The 26,228-nt window shown below is 40.6% G+C and overlaps 1 protein-coding gene across 1 annotated transcript in view; it reads left to right on the top strand.

Moving 5' to 3' along the window:
- Positions 1-26,228, top strand: part of CPA6 (carboxypeptidase A6) — a 299,402-nt gene that overhangs the window by 132,986 nt on the left and 140,188 nt on the right. The window contains exon 2 of the mRNA XM_005689041.2: positions 426-501. Coding sequence (XP_005689098.2) covers positions 426-501 — 76 coding nt within the window. The remainder of the gene's footprint in view (positions 1-425; positions 502-26,228) is intronic.

Genomic DNA, 26,228 nt, shown 5'->3' on the forward strand with positions numbered 1-26,228 from the left:
GGATGTCATGGGTCCTCTTATCAAAAGTCACATTCCTTTTCAGCATAAAGTTAAAAATTTTAAGTAGGCTTTTTTGCTTTTTTTTTTTTTCCTGTTACCGGGAATTTTCCTTCTGAGTGTCTGCTCTGAGATATCATGGAAGTTCTTGTCCTGTGGCCACTGTTACTGTTTTTTTGACCTTTCTCTGCTTGAGTGTGAATTTGTAATCTTCAAAAACTGATGAAAAAAAAAAATAGTTTCAAGACAGAGGGGAAAAAACGATCAAAACTATCATAGCGTACCAAGAATGCAATAAAATTCCTATAGGCCAGTCTAAAATTTTGCTGTTTTTTCTAAATGCAAAGGCAGTTTTTAAAAAAATATAGAAATGGCTGTATCTTTATTTTTGAAGGGTATACCTCACCATTTTTTTCCCTTTATTATAGCGATAACGTGATAAGACTTACTCCCAATACAGAAGAGGAAGCGTTTGTACTGAAGAAAATATGCCACCAGCTGAAGGTAAGCAAGTGTCCACTGACTTGTCATTATGCTCATATGTGTTTACAAGGCTTTGCTGACTGAGGTTGAATCACTGGACTTCAATAGCCATGGGAAGAAAATGCTAAGAGATAACCTGGAAGTGCCTTGAACGTATAGTTGAGGTTACTCCAAATTGTATATATCTGACCAGTTTTCTATTTACCAGTCTATTTTCCATCTCCCTTAGTAGATAGAATGTAAGCTTCATGAGAGAGCTTGTCTATTTTTGTTTGTTTCTTTGTTCTCAATGAGTGTCTTGAACATTAGAAGCTCAGTAAGGTTTTCTTAACGAATGAGTGAATTTAGTTAGTAATTTTCCAGAGCTTCACTTCTCCTCCTTGAAATCTTTCTGCTGATCATCTAGACACTTTCCTTCTAATTAAAACTTCAAGGAGACATGAGCGGAGGAAAATAAGCTAGAAACTCAAGTTAATTAATTTTGCTATGTTTCAGTGAGTCTGATAAGAGGATTCTGTTGGCAAAGGTTGAATGACTTTGATTATTCAATCTTTGATGAATTCTATGGATTTTAGAGTTAGAAGATTTCTCATCTCCCTATTACTATATATAATTGAGTGTTAACTTTAGCTAAAAGGTTATGATGAGAAATGGGGTTGACGGTCTCTTTTCCGTACCTACCAAGCACAGAAGCATCCCATAAAGTTTGTGGTGCTCTAGCTTCATTTTAATGGAAAGCAAAGCAGATTTACCAGGGGGGCTCATTAACCTCAGTGTGGGATAGGCAAACAAGTGTCCTAGGACTGGCATACAGTTCTACCTGGAGATGGTGTTAGGGGGATGACAGAGGAAGGATAAATTCAGTAGCTTCCGGAGATATGTATATTTTCAGACTTTTGGTCTTTTATTGTTGGTTTGATGTTTCTCTTTGCCATCTCCCCTTCAGATACTGACTTTATTTGCAAAGGAAGTTTATTTGAACTTTTATTGATTGCTTGCTTCCTCCTCCTCCATGGTCCCTACACAGGCAGCGCCAATTTAAGTTGGGGTCTTATGACAGGGGCTCATGAATGAGGATGCAGGAGTTTATTCCAAACTCTTGTGATTTTTCTCCAACACCAGCGAGGTTGAGCTTGCCAGGCATTTCCTAAATCTCCGCTCCCCTTCACAGGAATCTCTGATTCTAGGAACTGACATTGAGCTACCTCTGGTCACATATGATCATCAACCCCATTATAGATTTTTTTAGCAGCAATACCTGAACACTCTCTGAACAGTACCCCAGGGACTCAAAAGTTGCAGTGAAACAAAGCAAGCTTCAAGTAGAAGTTTCTGTCTCCTCTGATGTTGTGTGGTAGACATATCACTGGAAAAGTAAAAGAGCCCCCTTTACATCTTAGTGTGCAGTATTTCAGGGAACAGATATTCTGAACCAAAAATTGTTCATCAAAGGACTTTCCCCCCATTTTGTGAATATGTTTACCTGGTAGGCCTTATAGAGTTATGAAAATGAAATTGCATAGTTCTATACGTGATAATCACTTACCATTATCAAAAGCAATAACATTATATCAGTGGGAACTGTGGGAATTCCTTATAAACTCATCAGTCATTGTAGATGAAACCAAAAGATGCTAAGCGTAGACAAGATGGCAGACCCTGATAACAGCACATTTACGTCGTGACTTTTGGTACTTCAGAAAAACACAACATCGTATACAGAGAAAAACGTTCCTGTATATTGTTTTCATTAGGTCCTTAAGGAAAGGGAATAAACCAGGGAAGGAAATGATTTGGATGTGAAGGGGCTTAGAAGACAGCTGAGAGAAGGGGAAGGGACTGGTGAGGAAAGAGGGGAGCAGAGTGAAGGGGAGGGAGCTGGAGTTAATATTTCAAGTGTTGATGATACTCTGAGTCCACATCACAATTACATCCGGCCCCTCACGGTCACCATGTGATGGTCACAAGTGCTAAGTGCTTTCCAGAATTGCTTCAATTCAGCAACACAATTAATTGGGTATTGTTATTACTGCTGTGTTATGACCAACCTAGATAGCATATTAAAAAGCAGAGACATTACTGGGCCAACAAAGGCCTGTCTAGTCAAAGCTATGGTTTTTCCAGTGGTCATGTATGGATGTGAGAGTTGGACCATAAAGAAGCCTGAGCACTGAAGAATTGGTGCTTTTGAACTGTGTGTTGGAGAAGACTCTTGAGAGTCCCTTGGACTGCAAGGAGATCCAACCAGTCAATCCTGAGCGGTTTAAAGGAAATCAATCTTGAATATTCATTGAAAGAACTGATGATGAAGCTGAAGCTCCAATACTTTGGCCACCTGATGCAAAGAACTGACTCACTGGAAAAGACCCTGATGCTGGGAGAGATTAGAAGGAGAAGGGGATGACAGAGGATGAGATGGTTGGATGGCATCACTAACCCGATGGACACGGGTTTGAGCAGGCTCCAGGAGTTGGTGATGGACATGAAAGCCTGGCGTGCTGCAGTCCATGGGGTCACAAAGAGTCAGAATGACTGAGCAACTGAACTGGACAGACAGAGAAACAGGGAGAGACAGACAGAGGTTGAGGAACTTGCCCAGGTCACAGTGCAGAACTGGAACACACATCTAGGCAGTGCCGAACCTTCTAGAGCCCAGGTCAGCCCACCTCCTGACTCTGGTCTATGTTCTCTGGTCCTAGTCACAGTGGAGAGGATTAAAGCTGAGTCTGCAGGGCGGTGGAGCCTGGTCGCAGAATGTGATCAATATCATGCTCTTACCTACTGTATTCCATGAGTCAGGGGGTCACCAAGACCACCTCCAGTTTCAGTGATTGCTGGAGGACTCTTACAGCTCAGCCTATAAATTGTTTTATTGGGCTGAAGTTTGAGGCCCGGAGCTTAAATAAATTTCTATCCAAAAGTGTCATGTTAACTTGATATAATTTTTAAATTCATGTGATTTCATCCCGTGATCCTCTCGCACTGCTGAAAATGGCAATTCTGGCCAGGCAGAGAAAGCAGCCTGCAGAGAAGAAAGAATGTGACAGTCTGCCATCCGATGCCCTGTGGAGCTGGCGGGACAGAATTGGGGCCATTGTTAACAGCTCTTCAGCGCACCCTGTGCACTGCCTCCACGGAGAGAGAGGGAGGAGAGTTTGCCAGAGGCTTTCAGTTGCCTAATTTCCCTGCGGCATAGTGTGCCAGGCAGAATCCTAAGGTGGCCCCACAACTTCTACCCCACGGTGTACACATCCTGCATAATCCCTCCTCTGAGTGTGTGTGTGTTTTGAGGCACAGGGGCGGGGGGGCCGTCAATATGATAAGATAGTCATTTTCTTGATATATAATGTAATGCGGCCGAAGGGAGAGTACCAGGGTGGGCCTGACCTAATCAGGCAAGCCTCTTAAAAGCAGAGCGTTTTCCCCAGCTGTTCACAGACGAAGAAGTCAGAGAAGTGCTCCCACTGGCCTAGAATCAAGCTGCTGTGTTGTGAACCGCACACGGGAGCCATGTGATAAGGAGAGTGGCCACTAGGGCATAAGAGCCATCCCCAGTGATAGGCAGCAAGGTGATGGAGATGTCAGTCCTACAAGCATTAAGAATTCTGCCACAAGCATACAAGCTTGGAAAACGACCCTGAGGTCCAGATGAAATTCCAGCCCGGCCTGTACCTTGATCTTTGCTTGGTGAAATCTTGAAGAAAAAAATCCAGCCAGCTGCATCTGGACTTCCAACCTATAGAATTGTAAGATGATAAATGGGGATTGCTTTAAGCTGAGCTTGTGGTCATTTGTTCTGCAGCAATAGAAATGAATAAGCGCAGTAAGATAACATTTCTACATCTTGGGCTTTGATGGCTCTTGGTTTAACAGCATATATAAATGCTTTAGGACTTCCAAGGTAGTAATAGTGGTCCAGAACCCACCTGCCAATGCAGGAGATGTTAAGAGATGCAAGTTCAATCCCTGAGTCAGGAAGATCCCCTGGAGGAGGGCATGGCAACACCCTCCAGTATCCTTGCCTGAGAAATCCCACAGACAGAAGAGCCTGGTAGGCTGTGGTTCATAGGGTTGCGCAGAGTCAGACACAACCGAAGTGACTTAGCACATGCACAGAGGAATGCTCCAAGTTACTTCTTCTGTTTTCACTGGCTGCAACCAAGCCTTTATGGAAAAATGAAAAACAATTGGAATATGTGCTTGGGCTAAATTCACAGTGCCTTATTTGAAACCTGAACAAATGCAAAGTGTGTGTGCAACGCTGAATGGAATCTGAGAAGGTACTGTCAGAGCATAGCTAATTAGACAGAGAACTGCTGTTACAAAGCTGGTTACTTTCTTAATTAAATTTCATGGTTTCGCTGAAGACTTAAAACAAGAAAGTTAAACAGAAAACCATGCCTCCAGAGAACTGGATTGAGAAAGCACTAACCAATTAAATTGTTAATTAAGAGCATAACCATGATTTAAATAAAATTATGATGGAAAGGGGACAGTTTGCAGGTGAGTAAAATTAAAGTCTGAACACCATGTTCTGCCTACATTTCTTCGCAAATTTGTTGTGCTCTGAAGAAACAAAAATGGCTTTATGTAACATCACAGACAAAGTTTCTCTAAGAGAATTGACACAGCCTTGGTGAAAGAGAAACTAATGATATTTGTTTCCAATTTTCTCTTCAGAGATCTGTAGGATAAAAATACTGTCCTGTGTCCGAAAGTTTATCCATATCCTCAAAAATATTAGTTTTCTTGGAATCTTTGAGTGACACATCTAGAGTCATAAATTTCCATGGGGAAAAAGCTGCACTTCGTATGAGGCAGGCTCTATCCTTTCTCTCTGCTTAGTTGTGAACTTGGCTGCTGCCTTGCCCAGGTGTGACCTCCCTCCTCAGTATTGTGCTCTAGTTGACTGCTCTCTTCTTTTAATCCTTCTTGGTACCCTCCCAAGTCATGCAGCTGGACCCACAGGAGTCCAGAACACCTGTGGTCTCTAGGAGCTCACAAGTTCAAACATCCAACTGGACAGTTTAATGGATTAGGAAACTTGTAAGGAAGAAGATAAATTATAGAATTCTTGCTGCAGGAGTTACTTGTTCTGAGTTTCATTAGAAACTGATTGTGCCATTAGAGGATCTCTTAAGCATTGCTATGAGAGATGGAATTCTAAGATGAGCTTTAAGATTTTTAGCCCTGGTATATACACACCTTCTCCCAGCTATTCCATCAAACACTAATCCAGGCACTGCTTTTAAAGGATTTTGCAAATGTAAGTAGGGTACCAAGTCAGTTGATCTTAAAGTAGAGAGATTGCTCAGGTGGGCCTGACCTAATCAGGTGAATGCTTTAAAAACAGAGTGCTTTCCCCCACATGATTGCAAAAAGAGGAAATCAGAAAGACTCCTGCTGGCCTGGAGGAAATCAAACATCTAGGCTGAGAGCTGCCACGTAGCAAGAAACTGCAGGAGGTCTCTAGTTTTTGACAGTTGACTAGAAGGAAAACAGGGACCTCAGTCCTACAACCGCAATGAAGTAAATTTTACCATCACCGGTGAGAATGTAAGAGGATCCTGAGCCCCAGATGAGACTGCATTTTAAGCTGGCACCTTAATTGCCGCCCTGTCATACCCTAAGCAGAAAACCAAGCCACTTCTGACCTACAGAAACGGTAAGGTAAAAAACTACACCACTAAATTTATGGTAATTTAGCAATAAAAATCTAATAGAATAACCTCAAACAGCCAGTGACTCAGTAAGTTAGCTGATGATACGCACAAGCATTTTGAATGATATTGAAAGATAAATGTGAAGAAGAGACCAAAACTTTAATCTGTCATAATGTTTGGGCCAGGAAATAACATTTACATTTTTCTGTTAAAGGCTTTGTAAAATAACGAAGCAACTTTGCTTTTGCTTTCTCTGGCATGATTTTTGAAAGTAAGCTTCTTATAATCCAGGCAAGATGTTCAAATGCAATTATGGACTACATTTCAGGAATACAAATATCAGAGGTGGTTTGCAGTTTTTTCCTCCCTTTGTGTGGCTATTGGTAATTAGTAAACTCAATAACAGAAACATTAAGAGAAATAATACAATCTGTGGGAAAGACAGGAATACATTGGAAACATTCTTTCAAAAGTTAAAAAAAAAAATCCTACAATATTCTTATTCTGATTACCCTGATCCTTCATTTAATTTACTCAAGTTGACAACATGACCATGGACTAATGCCACTGTATTTTTTAAATTTATTTTTAATTGGATGACATTTGCTTTACAATGTGTTAGTTTCTGTTGTATAATAACGTGAATCAGTCATAAGTGTGTGTGTGTGTGTGTGTGTGTGTATCCCCTCTCTCCTGAACCTCCTTCCTGCCCCACCCCCATCCTACCTCTCTAGGTTGTCACAAAGCACTGGGTTGAGCTCCCTGTGTTATGGAGTAACTTTCCACTAGTTATCTATATTACACATGGTAATGTGTATGTTTCAAAGCTACTATTTCAGTTGAACCCACCCTTTCCTTCCCTCCCTGTGACTACAAGTCTGTTCTCTATGTCTGCATCTCTATTGCTGCCCTGCAAATAGGTTCATAAATACCATTTTTCTAGATTCCATATAAATACAGTAATATATGATCTTTGTTTTTTCTTTCTGACTTACTTTACTGGGTATAACAGGCTCTAGGTTCATCCAACTCAGTTCAACTGACTCAAATTCATTTCTTTTTATGGCTGAGTAATATTCTATTGTATATATGTACCATATCTTCTTTATCCATTCATCCACTGATGGACATCTGGGTAGTTCCCACATCCTAGCTATTTTAAATAGTGCTTCAATGAACATTGGAGCATATGTATCTTTTTCAGTTCTGTTTTCCTCAAGGTATAGGCCCAGTAGTGGGATTGCTGAGTCATATCAGAGAAGGCAATGGCAACCCACTCCAGTACTCTTGCCTGGAAAATCCCATGGACGGAGGAGCCTGGTGAGCTGCAGTCCATGGGGTCGCTAAGAGTCAGATACAACTGAGTGTCTTCATTTTCACTTTTCACTTTCATGCATTGGAGAAGTAAATGGCAACTCACTCCAGTGATCTTGCCTGGAGAATCCCAAGGACGGGAGAGCCTCATAGGCTGCCATATATGGGGTCACACAGAGTCGGACATTACTGAAGCAACTTAGCAGCAGCAGCATGATAGTTTTATTCCTAGTTTTTAAAAGAATCTCCATACTGTTCTCCATAGTGGCTGTATCGATTTACATTCCCACCAACAGTGCAAGTGGATTTAGCTTTCTCCACATCCTCTCCAGGGCTTATTCTTTGTAGATTTTTTGATGATGGCCATTCTGTCTGGTGTGAGGTGATACCTCATTGTAGTTTTGATTCGCATTTTTCTAACAATGAATGATGTTGAACATCTTTTCATGTGTTTATTGACCATCTCTAAGTCTTCTTTGGAGAAATTTCTGTTTAGGTCTTTTGTCTCTTTTTTGATTGGGTTGTTTTTCTGATATTGAACTGCATGAATGGCTTGTATATTTTGGAAATTAGTCCTTTATCACTTGCTTCATTTGCAATTATTTTCTCCCTTTCTGAACATCATCTTTTCATCTTGTTTATAGTTTCCTTTGCTCTGCAAAAGCTTTTAAGTTTAATTAAGTTCCATTTGTTAATTTTTATTTTTATTTTCCTTATTTTAGAAGGTGGAATACCACTGTATTTTAAGTTTACCATGTTTCTTTTCTGTTTGTAAGACTTCTTAGTTTTGATCTTCAAACAACCTGTTCTGAGATGAGTTTTTAAACTTTAAAAGTAGTTGCTATTATTGGATGATAGTAATTGTTATTCCTGAAGTAATTGAAACTGGACAGTTCGAGAGGCCAGATCCAGCGCAGTCCCCCATAGAAGGTGATCTCCCCTGGGCTCATTCATCTACCTACCATCACTCTCATGGCTAGGAACTGGCTGTGGGCTGGAATGAGAGGACATCTGGACCATGTGTCTCTTACGTCTAGGTAGCTAGTCCAAGTGTCATGGAGATCTGAAAGCAAACTTACAAATCTTCTTAAACCCAAGTTCAAAACTCAGGACTTCTTCCACATTCCATCAGCCAAAGGAAGTCAAACAGCCAACCCAGACTCAAGGTACAGCAGGCTGCAGTTCTTGATTAGATGATTGCAAGGTGTGAACTGTGGGCTTTCGGGTGGTGCTAGTGGTAAAGAACCTGTCTGCCAGTGCAGGAGACATATGAGACTCAGGTTCGATCCCTGGGTTGGGAAGATTCCCTGGAGAAAGGGAATGGCAACCCACTCTAGTATTCTTGGCTGGAGAATCCCATGGACAGAGGAGCCTGGTGGGTTACAGTTCATGGGATCACAAAGAAGTGGACGTGACTGAAGTGACTTTGCATGCAAGTATGCATGCAAAGTGGGAATACAGACATGAGAAAAATGTGTGGTCATTTTTATAAGCAACCTCAAACCCCACACATACACATCCTTTCCAGTCTGCACCGACTATGAAGTGAGAGATGACAGCACCTTGTCTGTAGTCTTGCTGCCACTACCTTGATTCTGGCCTTATGGTCTCTAGCCTGGTTTGCACTCATCTCCCAAACTGCCTTCCCATCACTCACATATGCCTTCTATTTGTTCCTCATAGTGTAGGCAAGGCGATCTTTCTGAAGTGAAAACTGACCACGTCATTAAAGCTTTTGAGGTGTTCCCCATTGTCAAAACTGGAAAAGACCCTGTTTCTGGGAAAGATTGAGGGCAGGAGGAGAACAGGGTGACAGAGGATGAGATGGTTAGACAGCATCACTGACTCAGTGGACATGACTCTGAGCAAACTCTGGGAGACGGTGAGGGACAGGGAAGCCTGGCATGCTGCAGTTCATGGGGTCGCAAAGAGTCGGACACGACTGAGCGACTGAACCACAACTCATTGTCAGTAGCAGTATTTCTAGTCCAGACTGTACACTGAGTCTTCTTGGAAGCTGGTATCTGGTCCCCTCAGATTCAATTCTGATAACCAAGGCTCAAATTCCAGATAAACCTTGGTTATTATAGTGTTTTGAAAAGCTCCTTAGGTGCCTTCACAGGTGGTAAGGAGAATCAAGCACTGGCCAAGGGTATAAACTTCAAACTCTTTGGCATGACATACAGATTCCTTGAAAACCCCACCCAGCCTGCCTCTTAAGCTTTTCTCATCATCCATTTTGTCCTTGGCTCAGTGCTCAGAACCCTGGCTGTACTGACCTCACTGTCGTTTCTCTCCGAGGGGCCTTTTCTAAGCTATTGCTCTTATCTGGAATGCTCTTCTCCTCTTTGCCCTACTCATAAACATCTCTTACCTTTGAAGATTAGGCGAACACTTAGGGTTCTCCTTGAATGCTGACCCTCTACAGACAGTATATCTGGGCATCTATGTCACTTTGTACTTAACCAACATCTTCCCTCCCCCAATCCATCCCCAGTGGAATGAGTTGCTTCAGTTCAGTTCAGTCACTCAGTCATGTCCGACTCTTTGCGACCCCATGAACTGCAGCACGCCAGGACTCCCTGTCCATCACCAACTCCCAGAGTTCACTCAGATTCATGTCCATCGAGTCCGTGATGCCATCCAGCCATCTCAGCCTCTGTCATCCCCTTCTCCTCCTGCCCCCAATCCCTCCCAGCGTCAAAGTCTTTTACAATGAGTCAACTCTTCCCATGAGGTGGCCAAAGTACTGGAGTTTCAGCTTTAGCATCATTCCTTCCAAAGAAATCCCAGGGTTGATCTCCTTCAGAATGGACTGGTTGGATCTCCTTGCAGTCCAAAGAGTCTTCTCCAACACCACAGTTCAAAAGCATCAATTCTTCGGCACTCAGCCTTCTTCACAGTCCAACTCTCACATCCATACATGACCACTGGAAAAACCATAGCCTTGACTAGTTGACCTTAGTCAGCAAAGTAATGTCTCTGCTTTTCAATATGCTGTCTAGGTTGGTCATAACTTTTCTTCCAAGGAGTTGCTTACAGATCTGCAATTTAGTAGATTCCTGAATTTCAGTCAGTGCATTTAACTCCTGGGTTGGGAAGATTCTGGTTGGAGAAGAAAATGGCAACCACTCCAGTATTCTTACCTGGAGAATCCCATGGACAGAGGAGCCTGGCGGGTTACAGTCTGTGGCATCACAGGAGTCAAGCACGACTGAGCATCTAAGCACACACACACACAGACACACAGACACACACACAGAGGCATTGATGGTAAAGTAGTAAGTGAGTCTTCCATTGGTGCTAAAGAAGTGCATAGCCAGGCACATACTCCTAGGAACGTGGACCAGCCAAAACATACAAGAGACCATTGTTCCTTCCAGACCCACCCTTTGGGCTTCACCTTTTTTCGTGTCCTTTGTAAATCACCCTTTGTATTTATTCTTATAATTTCACCCCCAAAATAATAAGAATTGAAGGGCGTGATTTTTACTTCATCAAATGTGAATCTATTTCTGCTTTTAAAGGACATGAACATGGGATCAAGGATGTGGGAATAGATGAAGTTCCTTTTTAAGGGCAGAGATGAAGCTTCTTAGTGACTGAGAGGTTTCCGACCAAATGTATAGACTACACTTTGGTGCCATTTCCTAGACCCATGGACTTACAATAGCCTATCCATCAGCCACAGTTACAAAGACTTTGCTTGGTTTTAGAAGTTTCCTGTTTTCTAGTATATTTTTTTCTCTAGTTACATAAATGTGGAGTGACTTCCCCTGCCTTACACGGTTTTAGAGATCATTTTTGGTGAGAAAGATGGAACCTCATTTTAAAGAAACAGGCACCAGCATATAAATGAGTACCAGTGACTCAAAGGGGTGGACCATCACCATCCAAACACATGTATTAAATATTTAACCATGTGAGGTCTTATACAGGTCAGTTGGGGAAAGTAGTTAACTTGGTGATGAATGAGAGTATCACCCTTGGAGACAGACTTCCTGGGTTCACATCTAGGCTCTTTGATGTTGTACGTGTGCATGCTCAGTCGTGTCCGACTCTGTGACCCCATGGACTGTAGCCCACCTGGCTCCTCTCTCCATGAGATTTTCCAGGCAAGAATACTGGAGTAGGTTGCCATTTCCTTCTCCAGGGGATCTTCCCAACCCAGGGATTGAACCAATGTCTCCTGCATCAGCAGACAGATTCTTTACCACTGAGCCATCTGGGAAGCCCTTTCATGTTGTATGTGTCAGCAAATTACCTGATTTATCTGTGCCCCTACTTCCTAACCTGTAATGTAGGAAAATTTAGAAAGAGCTGATTATTCACACACTTGGGTTACCCTATAGCTGGTACATAAATTAATATATCTGTATGTACTTTGGTCGCCTCATGCGAAGAGTTGACTCATTGGAAAAGACTTTGATTCTGGGAGGGATTGGGGGCAGGAGAAGAAGGGGACAACAGAGGATGAGATGGCTGGATGGCATCACTGACTCGATGGACGCGAGTCTGGGTGAACTCCGGGAGTTAGTGATGGACAGGGAGGCCTGGCGCGCTGCGATTCATGGGGTCGCAAAGAGTCGGACACGACTGAGTGACTGAACTGAACTGAAGTGAACTGAACTGATACTGCAGTTATTTTTGACATGCTGTGTCTCCCTCAGTAGACTGAAAACCTTCTGAGAGCAGAGAGTACTTGCCATTCTTCTTTGGGTCTGACACTCCCTAGTACTTGGCTGTAATAAACACTCAACAAACCTTGCAGGAATAAGCAGATGTCATTTGCCAGGAGCCAGCATGAGGAATCCCGCCCGTGGCAAAGGTCATGAGGAAGGAAGCCTGACAAAATGCAAAGGCGGGCAGGGATCAGGCTTCAGGCGTTCCCCCTGGAATTTCCTGAGCATCTAACCCCCAAATCAGAGTCTGCCTGCTTTACTATATTAAGCTTTTCACCTACTCTTCTGACATTAACAGGAGGCTATCCCCCCACCACCTTTTTTTAGGGAAAAGTTAATTTAGAGCTTTTAGATAATAAGTCTCCTGGGCATAATAAGAGTGTTTCAATCCAAAAACCCTCTCTGATGGCTCTCTAACTTGCCTTACCCAGACTTTTACAACTACATATGTGATTGTTTACAGCCCCCCACCTGTGAGAGGTACGGGAAGCCTAAAACATAAAGCCTTTCAAAGAGTTAAAAGTTATTAGAGTAGTGCTGGTGTAGGATTTCATTATTGGGCCAATGCTTGTTGCTAAGTTCCCATATCTCTTATCCACTGTACACCTGGGAGCACATTTGTTAACATAGTCAGAATGTAAGAAAAAAACAAATGTAGCCTTGAAACTAACCACATCAGACTTTTGAGCTAATTGGTTCTTTCTTCATTGTAACTTACTGCACCTTTGCTTCGTGAAAATGTAACTTTGTTTGATACTTTCTGAGGCTGACATAGATTAGAAATATAAAGAAAAAACACTTCAAGGGAAAATAAGTTTTCTGGTTGAACAGCCTTTATCAAAAGAGGGTCTTAAAATGTTTCACAGGCCTCCAAAGTCAGAAGATAATGTACACAACATCGTTTGTGGGAAAGGTATAAAAGTCCTTTTAAAAAATAAAGTTATTGGGGCCTCGCTCACCAAAGCAGCTTGGTAACCCCGTGTCTTCTTTACTCTATTTTCTGGCTGAATTCCCATCTGGGGCGTGGAGGCTCACCATGTATACTTACTTGCCCTGGCTTCTAAGACCCATGCGAGAGGGAGCCCAAGGTGGGACGCCCTCCACTACTCAAACCGGCGCCGGTGGCCTAATGTAGATGGTGCAAACCTCTTGTCTCGAGGTTTTATTAGCTCTCCACGTAAACCAAGTTATTCAGCCTCTTTTCTCCACTAATTTTCCTACTACACTATTCTTTCCTAATCTAATCTTATATTTCTAATTAAATAAATCTCTCCTCGCCAACTCCGTCCACCCTTCGAATTCCCTGGATCCACCGGGGCTGGACTCCGGCAGTCATTCATTCATCTACTTGCCTATCATTATAATGCAAGCAACTCTAACTTGGATTCTAATCAAGAACATATGTATGACTGAATATATTTTAAACAGGATCCAATAGATGATCATCATAGATCATCTTTTGGATAGAACGATGGGTTAAAGGGAATATCAAGAAACAGGCAAAGGTGTGAGGCAGAGGAAATTATCTGTCTCTTCAAAAGAAAGTTTGATGAAGGAAATAGGATTTCTCTAAAAGCTTGATGTAAGTTTCCTGAGAGAATCATCTTTAAGTTCTGCTACTTCCTGCTAGAGGCTCAGGTCACTTTAGAATTTTGCCTTCTGGTTTTTGCTAACTCAATGACTACAATAATGGTAATAGCCAGAAATATTTCAATTTGAAAACCAGATTTCAGGTGTTCTCACAGTCTATTTGTTCTGTTTAATCAAAAGTGTCTGTATCTCTTTAAGGTGCTGACATCCTTGATGAGCTTGATGAACAAATCCATGCCTTTCTTATAACCTAAAAACAGTCATTAGGGATGCCTATGTGGCAGTTCTCTGTGCCCTAAAAAAATTCAGAGCAGCTTCTGCATATTCATCAGCCACCACCACAAAGACTTGACTCAATTAAAGACATTTCCTGTTTTCTACCATTTTGTTTTCATAGCTGTGTAACTGTGGAGTGATTGAAATTCCCATGGTCCCACAGATACATCTCTTAGATCTTTTCCTGATAATTGCATTTGCTTTGAGGCTATCTGATCATGAGTGTGCTTCTGTTCTCTCACATTTTAGTCACATTTTGAAAGTGGACTGTGATCTGGGTGGAGACTCAGTCTCAGATTTTTGAGAAAGAAGAAAAGAGACAGTCCAGAAGGCACAATCATGATCTAACAAGGAGAAGATATTGACCCAGTGCAGGGTCTTGTTTGTTCACCCCCTTAGAGAGAGAACTTTGGGATCATAGGCAAAAGGCATCTCTGTGTTGGTGGACGAGTCTGAGCCTGGCGGTGATCCGATGAGGGAGCAAGCCCTGGGCTCTCAGGAAGGAGTGACTAGATGGGAGGATAAAAACAGAAGGGCAGGATGTGTTCTTCTCTCATTCAACAGTCCCACCCTTCCTTGTCCTAAAACCTCAGTCACCACATCAGGAGCCTGGCTTAGAATAGACAGTCCATTGGTTTAGTCAACAAGATCAGCCAAGGTCCAGTCAGAAACCATACTAATAATTTGAACAGAAAAAATTTATGTAAAGTATTGTGTTGGCCAAAATGTTCATTCTATCAGATGTTATGGGAAAATCCAAAGGAGATTTTTGGCCAACCCAATAGTATTAACTTAGTAAAGGATGACTAGCCACTAAAGGGCATAAGAGAGCAAATACAAGGGCAGAGAGTACTGCACTTGTGCCCTCTATCCCCTGGGATAGGAAAGAAATGAAGGGACTAAGAACTTGACAGAGTTTTTCACCACCCCCAACCCCAAGGCAGAGATTCTGTCCTCCCTGGAGTCAGTGGCTCACCGACGGGTAGAGAAATAAGCCAGGATACCTGAAGGCCAGAGCTGGTCCAAAGGAAACTGTTAGCTGTAGGGTCCAAAAAACCTGACAGAGTAAGTGCAACTAGGACTCACATGAGTCAAGTTGGGTGGCTCAGACAGTAAAGAATCTGCCTGCAGTACAGAACTGGCTTCAGTCCTTGGGTTGGGAAGATCCCCTGGAAAAGGCAATGGCAACACACTCCAGTATTCTTGCCTGGAAAACCCACGGACAGAGGAGCTTGGCAGGCTGCAGTCCATGGGGTTACAAAGAGTCAGACACAACTGAGCAACATACACAACACACACACACACACAACTCACATATGCCACCAAAAGCAGTGACATGGGAGGGAAGAAAGCACACGGGAAACAGAAGAGTCTCCTTCCTCTGCTGTATCTCTGCAGCCCTTTCTTGACAAAGCCTACACTGACCAGCCATCAGAGGAGACATGTTTGCAGGGCCCAGCTTGAGTATCACAAAGCAGGACAAAAAGAGGGTGGACTTGCCGTTAAAAGACAGTATATTCATAACACAGCACCTTTGCTTTAGCCCCAGAGATATGGTAGTTAACAAGATAAATTAAGTTCCTCATTCTCACTAACCCTATCATCTGAAGAGAAATAGAAGTAAAAAGGTCATGGCAGGGAGTAGCTATTAAAATGCTAGTTACTCAATTGTGTCTGACTCTTTGTGACCCCATGTACTGTAACCCATCAGGCTCCTCTGTCTATGGGATTTTCCAGGCAAGAATACTGGAGTGGGTTGCCATTTCTTTCTCCAGGGGATCTTCCCAACCCAAGAACTGAACCCAGGTCTGCTGCATTGCAGGCAGATTCTTTACCATCTGAGCCATGAGGGAAGCCATATTAAAGAATGACTTCAAATCCCTCCACCCACCAAAAAAGGACAGAGAAGGGATTTAACAGTTCTTCCCTTACTATGTGCCAAACATTCTAAGTATCAAATATTTATCATGCAATTAATGCAATTTAAAGATTGGGATTATTATCCCAGTTTTTAGATGAAAAAAAAAATGGAGTCATCCTGCATCCATTTCACAAAAGACTTTTTTAATTTAAAGGATTTCCTTTTGAACATGATTTTAGGAGATTTCACCTGAAATCTTTATCAGGTTTGGAAAAAAAAAACTTTTTCTGAGATTATCCAGGCAGCCAGCTGAGAGCAAGAAAGAACACTGAGATGTGGATGTGCTAAAAGGGGGAGTGAGGATGGAAGGAACTGGGGGCTTGCCATGGACCAACCTGGCTCCCTTCACAATCTTATCCAGAAGCGCTGAGGGCCTAGCCAGTGAGCCATTTCTCCTGCCGCCCCCAGCAACAAGCCTCCTTCTTTATTTATTGATTAATAATGTGTTCAAACCATCTCAGCACATTTTATTTTAGTATATCTAAATAATTGACATCAAACATTAAAAAATTGTTTTTCTACTATGACTATGTGAATAATGGAGAAGAAGCTAAGAGACTGGAGGAGAAATAGTGGCAGCAAATGAGGTCTTTCTATTTTAGCAAATGTAAAGTTGACTCTACATATCACAGATCTTATCATTTATTATATGTGTGTCAAAAATATCAGGCAAAACAATTTATAGACTATGAAACAAACACTGATTTTGGCATAACAGTCTCTTGGGGTCATCTGATCTCTTTTTAAGAGTATCAGAGCCCTTATTGGTCAAGAGATCAATTGATCAGAGTTGATCAAGATAAATGATGTATACTAAAGGTTGACTTTCACAGGACTAAGGATATTACCTAGGATAATTTATTCCTTCATAAATTATAAAAATAACATATACATCATACAATTATAAGTAGATTCAATCTCAGATAAAGAATGTAAGAAACATAGTCATAAAAGTTAATTCTCTGACCAATAATATCTAGCCTCATTCTCTTCATCATCCTATGCTTATGGTCTCCAGAAAATGTCCAGGAAGCTGGGGTTATAATCAGAATTCCAGACAACTGTAATTAAATAGTAGATGGTAAAGAATCTGTCTACCAGTGCAGGAAACTCAAGAGATGCAATTTCGATCCTGGGTCAGGAAGATCCCCTGGAGTGGGAAGTGGTAACCTACTCAGTTTTCTTGCCTGGAAAGTTCCATGGACAGAGGAGCCTGGCAGGCAACAGTCCACGGGGTTGCACAGAGTCAGACATGACTGAGCAACTGAGCACTCAGAAACACAGAAGTTAGAGTTATCCAGGATGCTCGGGGCTGGTGCACTCGGATGACCCAGAGGGATGGTACGGAGAGGGAGGAGGAGGGCGAGGGATTCAGGATGGGGAACATGTGTATACCCGTGGCAGATTCATGCTGATATATGGCAAAACCAATACAATATTGTAAAGTAAAAAAAAAAAAAAAAAAAGGACAAATGCAGAGTATGCTTACAAACTTTTAGACTCTATGTCACATATAAGAGGAAAAAAAATCAAAGACCACAGTGAAATATGAGTTTATCACTAACAAGCAATGTAGAGTTAAACGTCTGTAACTTGATGTGCCTATTAGGGTGCAAGGCTGACTATCCTTCAGTTTCTAGTCTCCTCTCTTATGATAAGAGTCAGTCTTCCCTGGTTGAGGAAACTCCTAGGAAAGAGAGTTATGACTGTTGACAGGAATATTTTTTATTAGAGAATATATTAATATTTTCAGGCAGATAAGGAAAATAAAAAAAAATTCTCCCTGCATTTGCTGTTTTTAAAGTGCTTAAGGCTTAAAATAATCAAAATACCAAAGCAGCACCCCTGAAGTGCCTTGTCCTGAATTCCTACAGTCATATTTTAGGATGGCATATTCTTTTTAAATAGTTATTCAATTATTTGGCTGCACTGGGTCTTAGTTGCAGCATGTGGGATCTAGTTCCCTGACCAGGGATCAAACCCTGGCCCCTTGCATTGGGAACGTGGAGTCTTAGCCACTGGACCACCCTGGGTGGTATATTCTGCCCTTCAGCATCATCACAGCTAATACTGAAGGTGGTACATCAGAGTGCTATTTTAACGAAAACAAAAATATATGGCATTAGCTTAGCAACTAATAGTAGATGGAAGGAACCTAGACATCACCATCTGGAAAGATAAAGACCAATGTTATATAACATTTAAACTATCAGCGAAACTTGGAAGGCTGTCCCCAGAAAAGTACTTATTGATCCACCTTCCCTGGTGGTTCAGACAGTAAAGAATCTGCCTGCAATGCAGGAGACCTGGGTTCGATCCCTGGGTTGGGGAGTTCCCCTGGAAAAGGGAATGGCAACCTACTCCAGTATTCTTGCCTGGGAAATCCCATGGACAGAGAAGCCTGGCAGCCTACAGTCCATGGGGTGGCAAAGAGTTGGACACAACTGAGTGACTTTTACATTGATCCTATAGCTCTAAGGAAAGTAGTTGCAAATATCCAGAATATTAGCCTGCATTGGCTCTTTTCTTTGTTTACAGAAAGGTATCACAAGAAGGAGTTGAGTTCAGGCAGGAACTGACCAGTTTACAAACAGAAATGAAAAGGAATTGGGGGAATAAAAAGGCAAGAAAAATGCTTCTAGATTCTAAACAGAGAAAAATAAAACTGAAAGAGCTTTTCAGAAAAAAGGGTTCATTTAAGATTTCTCAGATTTGCAAAGTGACTTTTTTTAAAGGTGATTTTTTTTTAATGTGGACCATTTTTAAAGTCTTTATTGAATTTGTTACAGTATCACTTCTGTTTTATGTTTTGTTTTTTTGGCCCCAAGGCATGTGGGATCTTAGTCCCTGCACCGGGATCAGACCTCCACCCCCTGCTTTGGAAGGTGAAGTCTTAACCACTGGACTGCCAGGGAAGTTCTGCAAAGTGACTTAGATTGAGTTCTTTTTCCACGTTTCTACTTCAGTCTACTTTTTCCAATACCCTCAAAGTGGCTCCCATTGAGTTAGGGAGCAGGGACAGTGACCAGAACTAGGAAGCCAAAAATTATAATAAGATTTGAGAATTATGTTTAGATTTAGGATTTGGTTACAGAGTCTATCTAGTTTCTGAGAGATAGCCCAAAATATCATAGACCTGATCCAAAAAAATGTTTTAAAAAGTATCAGTATCAAATGGTCATATTTGTTGGGCAAAAGTAAAGCAGGAAGAACACTGAAAGACATGCGGTGTAATTTTAAATAGAATGGTCAGAAAGACATCATTAAAAAGATGGCCTTTGAGCAAAGGTTTGAAGGAGGTAAAGGTGAGTTTTACTCCTACACCTTTGGGAATACCCACCCCTCTCATATTTACCTGTCAAAAGGACCGGTCCTGGATGCTAACTCGTGAGAAGCTTTTGCCAGCTGCCACAACTAGATGCATGCATTCTCCTTGAGCCCATGAAGAACTCTGTTATTCTAGGTACAATCTGTTCTCACATTCTTGTTTTATTACACACGTGTTCTCATTCACTTGTGAGTTTAGGAGAATAACAAACCCAACTTAGTAAGAATAACCTAAGGTTAATAAATTGTAGCTCTCTTTTCCTTAACCCCACACAACCTCCATCACCTCTCGACGTATTTTGATATTGACGATTGACATTTCTCAACATCCTTTCACCCTTTCCAACCAAACTGCTCTTTATACACCCCTTCCACACAGAAATACTACCTTTCATGCCTCATATACAAAGAATGTGCTTCCCAGGAGGCTCACTGGGAAAGAATTTGCCTGCCAATGGAGGAGATGTGGGTTTGATCACTGGGTTGGGAAGATCCCCTGGAGGAGGAAATGGCAACCCATTCCAGTATCTGTGCCTGGGAAATCCTTGGACAGAGGAGCCAGGCAGGCTGTAGTCCATGAGGTCACAGAGTCAGACAGGATTAAATGACTGAGTACATACACATATAAAAAGGACACATGTTTTAAAAGATGTATACTATGTTTGTTAATACAAAGGATGAAAAGTGTTAATGAAACCCACAGGCTTAACTTGAGTCAAGCAGACAGAATGGTATATAGACAAAAAGAGACAGACTTACAATAAGACAGCTTGAAAGCAAAAGCAGAGCAAAACAAAGCAATTGCAGAATTTAGGTTCAATTTAATCTGAGGTTAACAGGAAGGCTTTAGAGAGAAGACAATGCTTAGCGATTCAAGTCCTTGCTTATTCTCAGAGAAAAAAGGGTAGAGGAAAAAAATCTCACTTGCCTGGGAATCATTTGCAGACAACCTCACTGAATATACACCACCAGTAACTCCAGATTGTCTGAAAGGAAATAGTAAATACTGACTACAGATCTGAATGTTTCCAATACTCTTCAAAGAATCTCTAATTATTTATTTAATGTTGTTTAACAAAAATTCATGGACATGCTTTAGCAGCTGTCAGTTTCATTCAGGATCCATTTTGAAACTGACAGAGGCTTTCTTTCTTTTAATAACAACCTCATTCCTCTTGGAAAACCATAATCCTGAAAGAAGTATGTTAAAGTATGGGACAAACTCTTTCAAGAATAAATAAGTTTGTAGTTTAAATTTGAATGGATTTCTAAATGTTTCTTTTCAAGGAATTTTGTGTTTGGGAACGCATGTAAGAATTAAAGATTTTAAAATTAAAAAAATAAAAAACTAAAAAATAAAAAAAAAGAATAATTGCTAAAATTAAAACAGCTCAGGGACAAATCCTGCACCCATCTCTGCTTGGGAGGTAAAGAGTACCTGCATATAATTGCAAGCTCAGAGTGAGCCTCTGTACTTAAATGGAAACATTTCAGGAATGTAGTTCTTGTACATACAGAAGGATATTTCATAGAAAGAGAATGATCCTTGGAAATAAAAGCATTTTGTATGAGGATATAATAGACAAAACTCAGACCAAACCTCTAAAATAGAAACTTACCTCTTTTCTAGGATGGAAACACAGAGATCCATTTTTGGGTCACATTTAATTTCTTGCTTGTAATGAGAACATTAACTTTTTTTTTTTAAGACTGGAAAGCTTATAAAATTTTTATATGAAATTCATGGGATTATATAATTCTTATATAACACTTTGCTATCAAGGGATTCCAAACTGTTTATAAAATGTTAGTTGGTTTAATTCTCACAGTTCCCAAGCAGGTAAAGAAGTGATAAGTGGTATGTGTGATGGGCTTTGTCTCATTTTCTACTGTGAGTCATGGTTACTCTTGAAGCAGAAATGGAGCTATACTTTCCTAACACGCAGTTGATCTGACTCATTCTACCTCCCCCTGAGTTGGGTGGTTATGTTCCAGTTTTGCTGTTATTTCTGTTTCACTAAGGTCTGGCCATGGAGTGTCATAGTCTATGCCTCCATGTTGAATTTGATGAGACGAAGGCAAGGAAAAGCTTTTTAGAAGATAGCAGCTTTGTTCTGTTTTATGGGCAGTATACCTTCAGAGTACTAGGTCTCAGTACATGATTAATTCTTCTTTGTTGTGACATATGTAGGATTCAAATGGACTCATTAGAAGTTGGATTTCTTTTTAATGTAAAACACAACACATATAGTGTTCAAAATCCAAAATATTTAGAGGAGACACAATGAAAATAAATCCCCTCCTACTTCTCTTACCATAAGGTTCTTCCCACAGAGGCAACCAGTGTTAGCAGTTTCTTACAGAGATATTCAACACAAATCCAGGAAGGGAGGTAGCAGGGGAAGGGATGGATAAAGATATTCCATAAATTATAATAAACCTATACACATTGTTCTACTAGGCACTTTCTTCACTTAAGATATCTTAGCAATCATTCCATAACAAAATAAAAAATGCTCCCATATTCTTTTTTTGTAGCTCTGTAGTTTTCCATTGTGTGAACATACCAAACTGTCTTTAACCAGTCTTTCACAGATGATGTTAAGATTGATTCCAATCTTGTGCTATTATGAACATTGTCACAATGAAGAACCTGATAGGAAATTCATTTCCCACATTTACCAGTAGGATAATTTCTCAGAAATGGAATTACTGGGTCAAAGAGCATATATTCTTTCACTTATAGATATTTTTCAAGTTGTTCACTGAGAATTTATCAATTCACACTCCCACCAGAAATGTCTAAGAATTTCTATTTCTCTACATCCATGACAACATAGTGTTCAGTCAAATTATATATAGATTAAATAATGAGTTCCCAATTCTTAAAGGAGATGCTTGATAATCAAAGGCTATCTTATGTTTCCACAGGCCCACACATTTAAAATAACTTGTGTACTTATTTTCAAAAAAAGTTTTTGAAAATTTTTAACTTGACATAAAATAGCTTAAAAGTACAGCTATAGAAATGCAAATCAAACCCGCAGTGAGGTACCATCTCACGCCAGTCAGAATGGCTGCGATCCAAAAGTCTACAAGCAATAAATGCTGGAGAGGGTGTGGAGAAAAGGGAATCCTCTTACACTGTCGGTGGGGATGCAAACTAGTACAGCCACTATGAAGAACAGTGTGGAGATTCCTTTAAAAACTGGAAATAGAGCTGCCTTGTGACCCAGTAATCCCATTGCTGGTCATACACACTGAGGAAACCAGAATTGAAAGAGACACGTGTACCCCAATGTTCATCACAGCACTGTTTATAATAGCCAGGACATGGAAGCAACCTAGATGTCCATCAGCAGATGAATGGATAAGAAAGCTGTGGTACATATACACAATGGAGTATTACTCAGCCATTAAAAAGAATTCATTTAAATCAGTTCTAATGAGGTGGTTGAAACTGGAGCCTATTATACAGAGCGAAGTAAGCCAGAAAGAAAAACAGCAATACAGTATACTAACGCACGTATATGGAATTTAGAAAGATGGTAATGATAACCCTGTATGTGAGACAGCAAAAGAGACACAGATGTATAGAACAGGCTTTTGGACTCTGTGGGAGAGGGAGAGGGTGGGATGGTTTGGGAGAATGGCATTGAAACATGTGTAATATCATATATGAAATGAATCGCCAGTCCAGGTTTGATGCATGATACTGGATGCTTGGGGCTGGTGCACCCAGAGGGATGGTACAGGGAGGGAGGAGGGAGGGTTTTCAGGATGGGGAAAATATGTATACCTGTGGCAGATTCATGTTGATGTATGGCAAAACCAATACAATACTGTAAAGTAATTAACCTCCAATTAAAATAAATAAATTTATATTTAAAAAGTACAGCTGAACCCCATGCACTACAACCATTGCTGTTGTTCAGTTGCTTGGTCATGTCTGACTCTTTGCAACCCCATGGACTGCAGCATGCCAGGCTTCCCTGTCCTTCACTATCTCCAGGAGTTTGCTCAAACTCATGTCCATTGAGTCATTGATGCCATCCAACTATCTCATCCTTTGTCACCCCTTCTCCTCCTGCCCTCAGTCTTTCCCAGCATCAGGGTCTTTTCCAGTGAGTTGGCTCTTCACATCAGGTGCAAAAGTATTGGAGCTTCAGCTTCAGTCCTTCCAATAAATATTCAGGGTTGATTTCCTATAAGATAGACTGGTTTGATCTTGCAGTCCAAGGGACTCTCAAGAGTCTTCTCCAGCACCACAGTTCAAAAGCATCAATTCTATGAACATAGCTTTGCCAAAACAATTTTGTGTGTCAGATTTCTAAACCTTAACAAGCTAACAAGTTGTTTCAATAAATATCTGATAGAAAACATTTCTAGTACTATTGAAGATTCTGAACAATATATTGGAGCCTCTTACACTGTAATGTGGTCACTTTCAGGAAAATGTGGAAGCCTGAATCTACTGAAAAGTAGAAAATACTATTTCATATATGGTATTTAAAGTATGCATCTGTATTACGGGGTAGGCATTTAAAAATATGCATGGGTTAGGATTTGTGATATTACAAGTTGAATTGCAGTGAAATTCTGACAAGTGAGAATTTGTTTTTATGAGATGTTTAAATGTATGTTGCATGTTCCAACAGAGCTAGCCTGCTGTATACTATACATTATGTATATAGCATTTGCAGAGATATAATCAAGATGTCTAATATTCCAAATGTGGACTTGCACTCAACCATAAATTATGTCACAGATATCTTGTAATAGCTCTCTCCATTTACAATTACAGGAAATTCTCAAGATTTTATTATACACATGTATGGACAGGTATGCCCCCAGAGCCTTGCTGTTTTCCGCAGAAAGTAGTGTTTGACAAAGCTCTAAAGTATCAAACCTTGATTGGTAATGTAAAAATACTTGATTAATACTGTAATACCAACAAAAGTTTATAATTCATTCAAGTCCTTCTCTTGAAAATCTTTGTTCTTACAAAATAAGGCTTTTGAGGAAAGCTTCTTTGTGGTTATACTAAAGAGGAAAGATTAAAACATGTCTATGTTGGTATTACTAGAAGTTCATATAGCATAAAAACTGCCTCTCACTTAAACCTTTGTAATACCAAATACTCCTTGACATCGTTTGAGTTAGATATTAAGAACTTTTAAAATAAACTGAAAATTGATTAAAGACCTAAATGTAAGAGCTGAAACCATAAAACTCCTAGAATAGAACATAGGCAGAACACTATTTGACACAAATCATAGCGATATTTTTTTAATCTGTCTCCTAAGGCAAAAGAAATAAAGGCAAAGATAAATAAATAGGACATAATTAAACTTAAGAGCCTTTTGTACAGAAAAGGGAACCATTGAGCCCTTGTATATTGATGGTGAGACTCTAAATTGGTACAGTCACTATGGAAAACAGTACGGAAGCTTCTCAAAAACTAAAGAACTGCCATATGACCCAACAATTTCACTCATGGGTCTATACATGAAAAAAAACACTAATTTGAAAAAGATACATGTGCCCCAATATTCATAGCAACATTACTTACAGTTGCCAAGATATAGAAGTAACCTACATGACTTCTTTGCCAGCAAAGACATTACTTTGTTGGCAAAGACATTACTTTGCCAACAAAGGTCTATCTAGTCAAGGCTATGGTTTTTCCAGTAGTCATGTATGGATGTGAGAGTTGGACTGTGAAGAAAGCTGAGCACTGAAGAATTGATGCTTTTGAACTGTGGTGTTGGAGAAGATTCTTGAGAGTCCCTTGGACTGCAAGGAGATCCAACCAATCCATTCTGAAGGAGATCAGCCCTGGGTGTTCTTTGGAAGGACTGATGCTAAAGCTGAAACTCCAGTACTTTGGCCACCTCATGCAAAGAGTTGACTCATTGGAAAAGACTCTGATGCTGGGAGGGATTGGGGGCAGGAGGAGAAGGGGATGACAGATGATGAGATGGCTGGATGGCATCACCGACTCGATGGACGTGAATCTGAGTGAACTCCGGGAGTTGGTGGTGGACAGGGAGGCCTGGCATGCTGCAATTCAGGGGGTTGCAAAGAGTTGGACATGACTGAGCAACTGAACATGACTTCTTGGGTGGTGCTAGTGGTAAAGAATCCACCTGCTAATGCAGAGACATAAGAGACATGGGTTCAATCTCTCAGTCAAGAAGGCCCCCTAGAGAAGAGAATGGCAATCCACTCCAGTACTCTTGCCTGGGGAATCTCCTGGACAGAGGACCCTGGTGGGCTACAGTCCATGGGGTCACAAAGAGGTGGACATGACTGAGCAACTGAGCACGCATGCACCATGTCCATCAAGAGATGAATGGATGAAGAAGATCTCACACGAGCACACACACATATACACATACATACATACATACATACACACAAGAGAATACTTTTCAGCCATAAAAAAGAATGAAATTCTGTTATTTTCAATAACATGGATGAACCTAGAGAGTATTATGCTATTATCACTTAAATGTGGAATCTGAAAAAAAGTAATTTTAAATGCATGTATATAACAAAACAGCAATAGACCCACAGATATAGAGAACAAATTAGTGTTTACAAGCAGGGAGAAAGAAAGGTGAAGGGGTAATATAGGGGTAGAAGATTAAGAGATACAACTACTATGTATAAAATAAATGAGCTACAAGGATATATTATACAGTACAGGGGAACCTAATCATTATTTTGTGATAATTTTAAATGGAGTATCATCTATAAAAATATTGAATCACTATTAAATCACCTGAAATTAATATAATACTACTTCAGTTTAAAAAGATACCTCCACAAGGTAAAATGGAGTATTACTAACTCAGACATAACTTTTGTTGAAGATGATTTTCGACAGATCCATAAGCCACTCAAGTGTGATAATTATTGTAAATAATACTTTACAATAGCCCTGTGAATGTGAAAGTCACTCAGTCGTGT

This window comes from Capra hircus, chromosome 14 (genome assembly GCF_001704415.2).
Source record: "Capra hircus breed San Clemente chromosome 14, ASM170441v1, whole genome shotgun sequence".
Lineage (NCBI taxonomy): Eukaryota > Metazoa > Chordata > Mammalia > Artiodactyla > Bovidae > Capra > Capra hircus.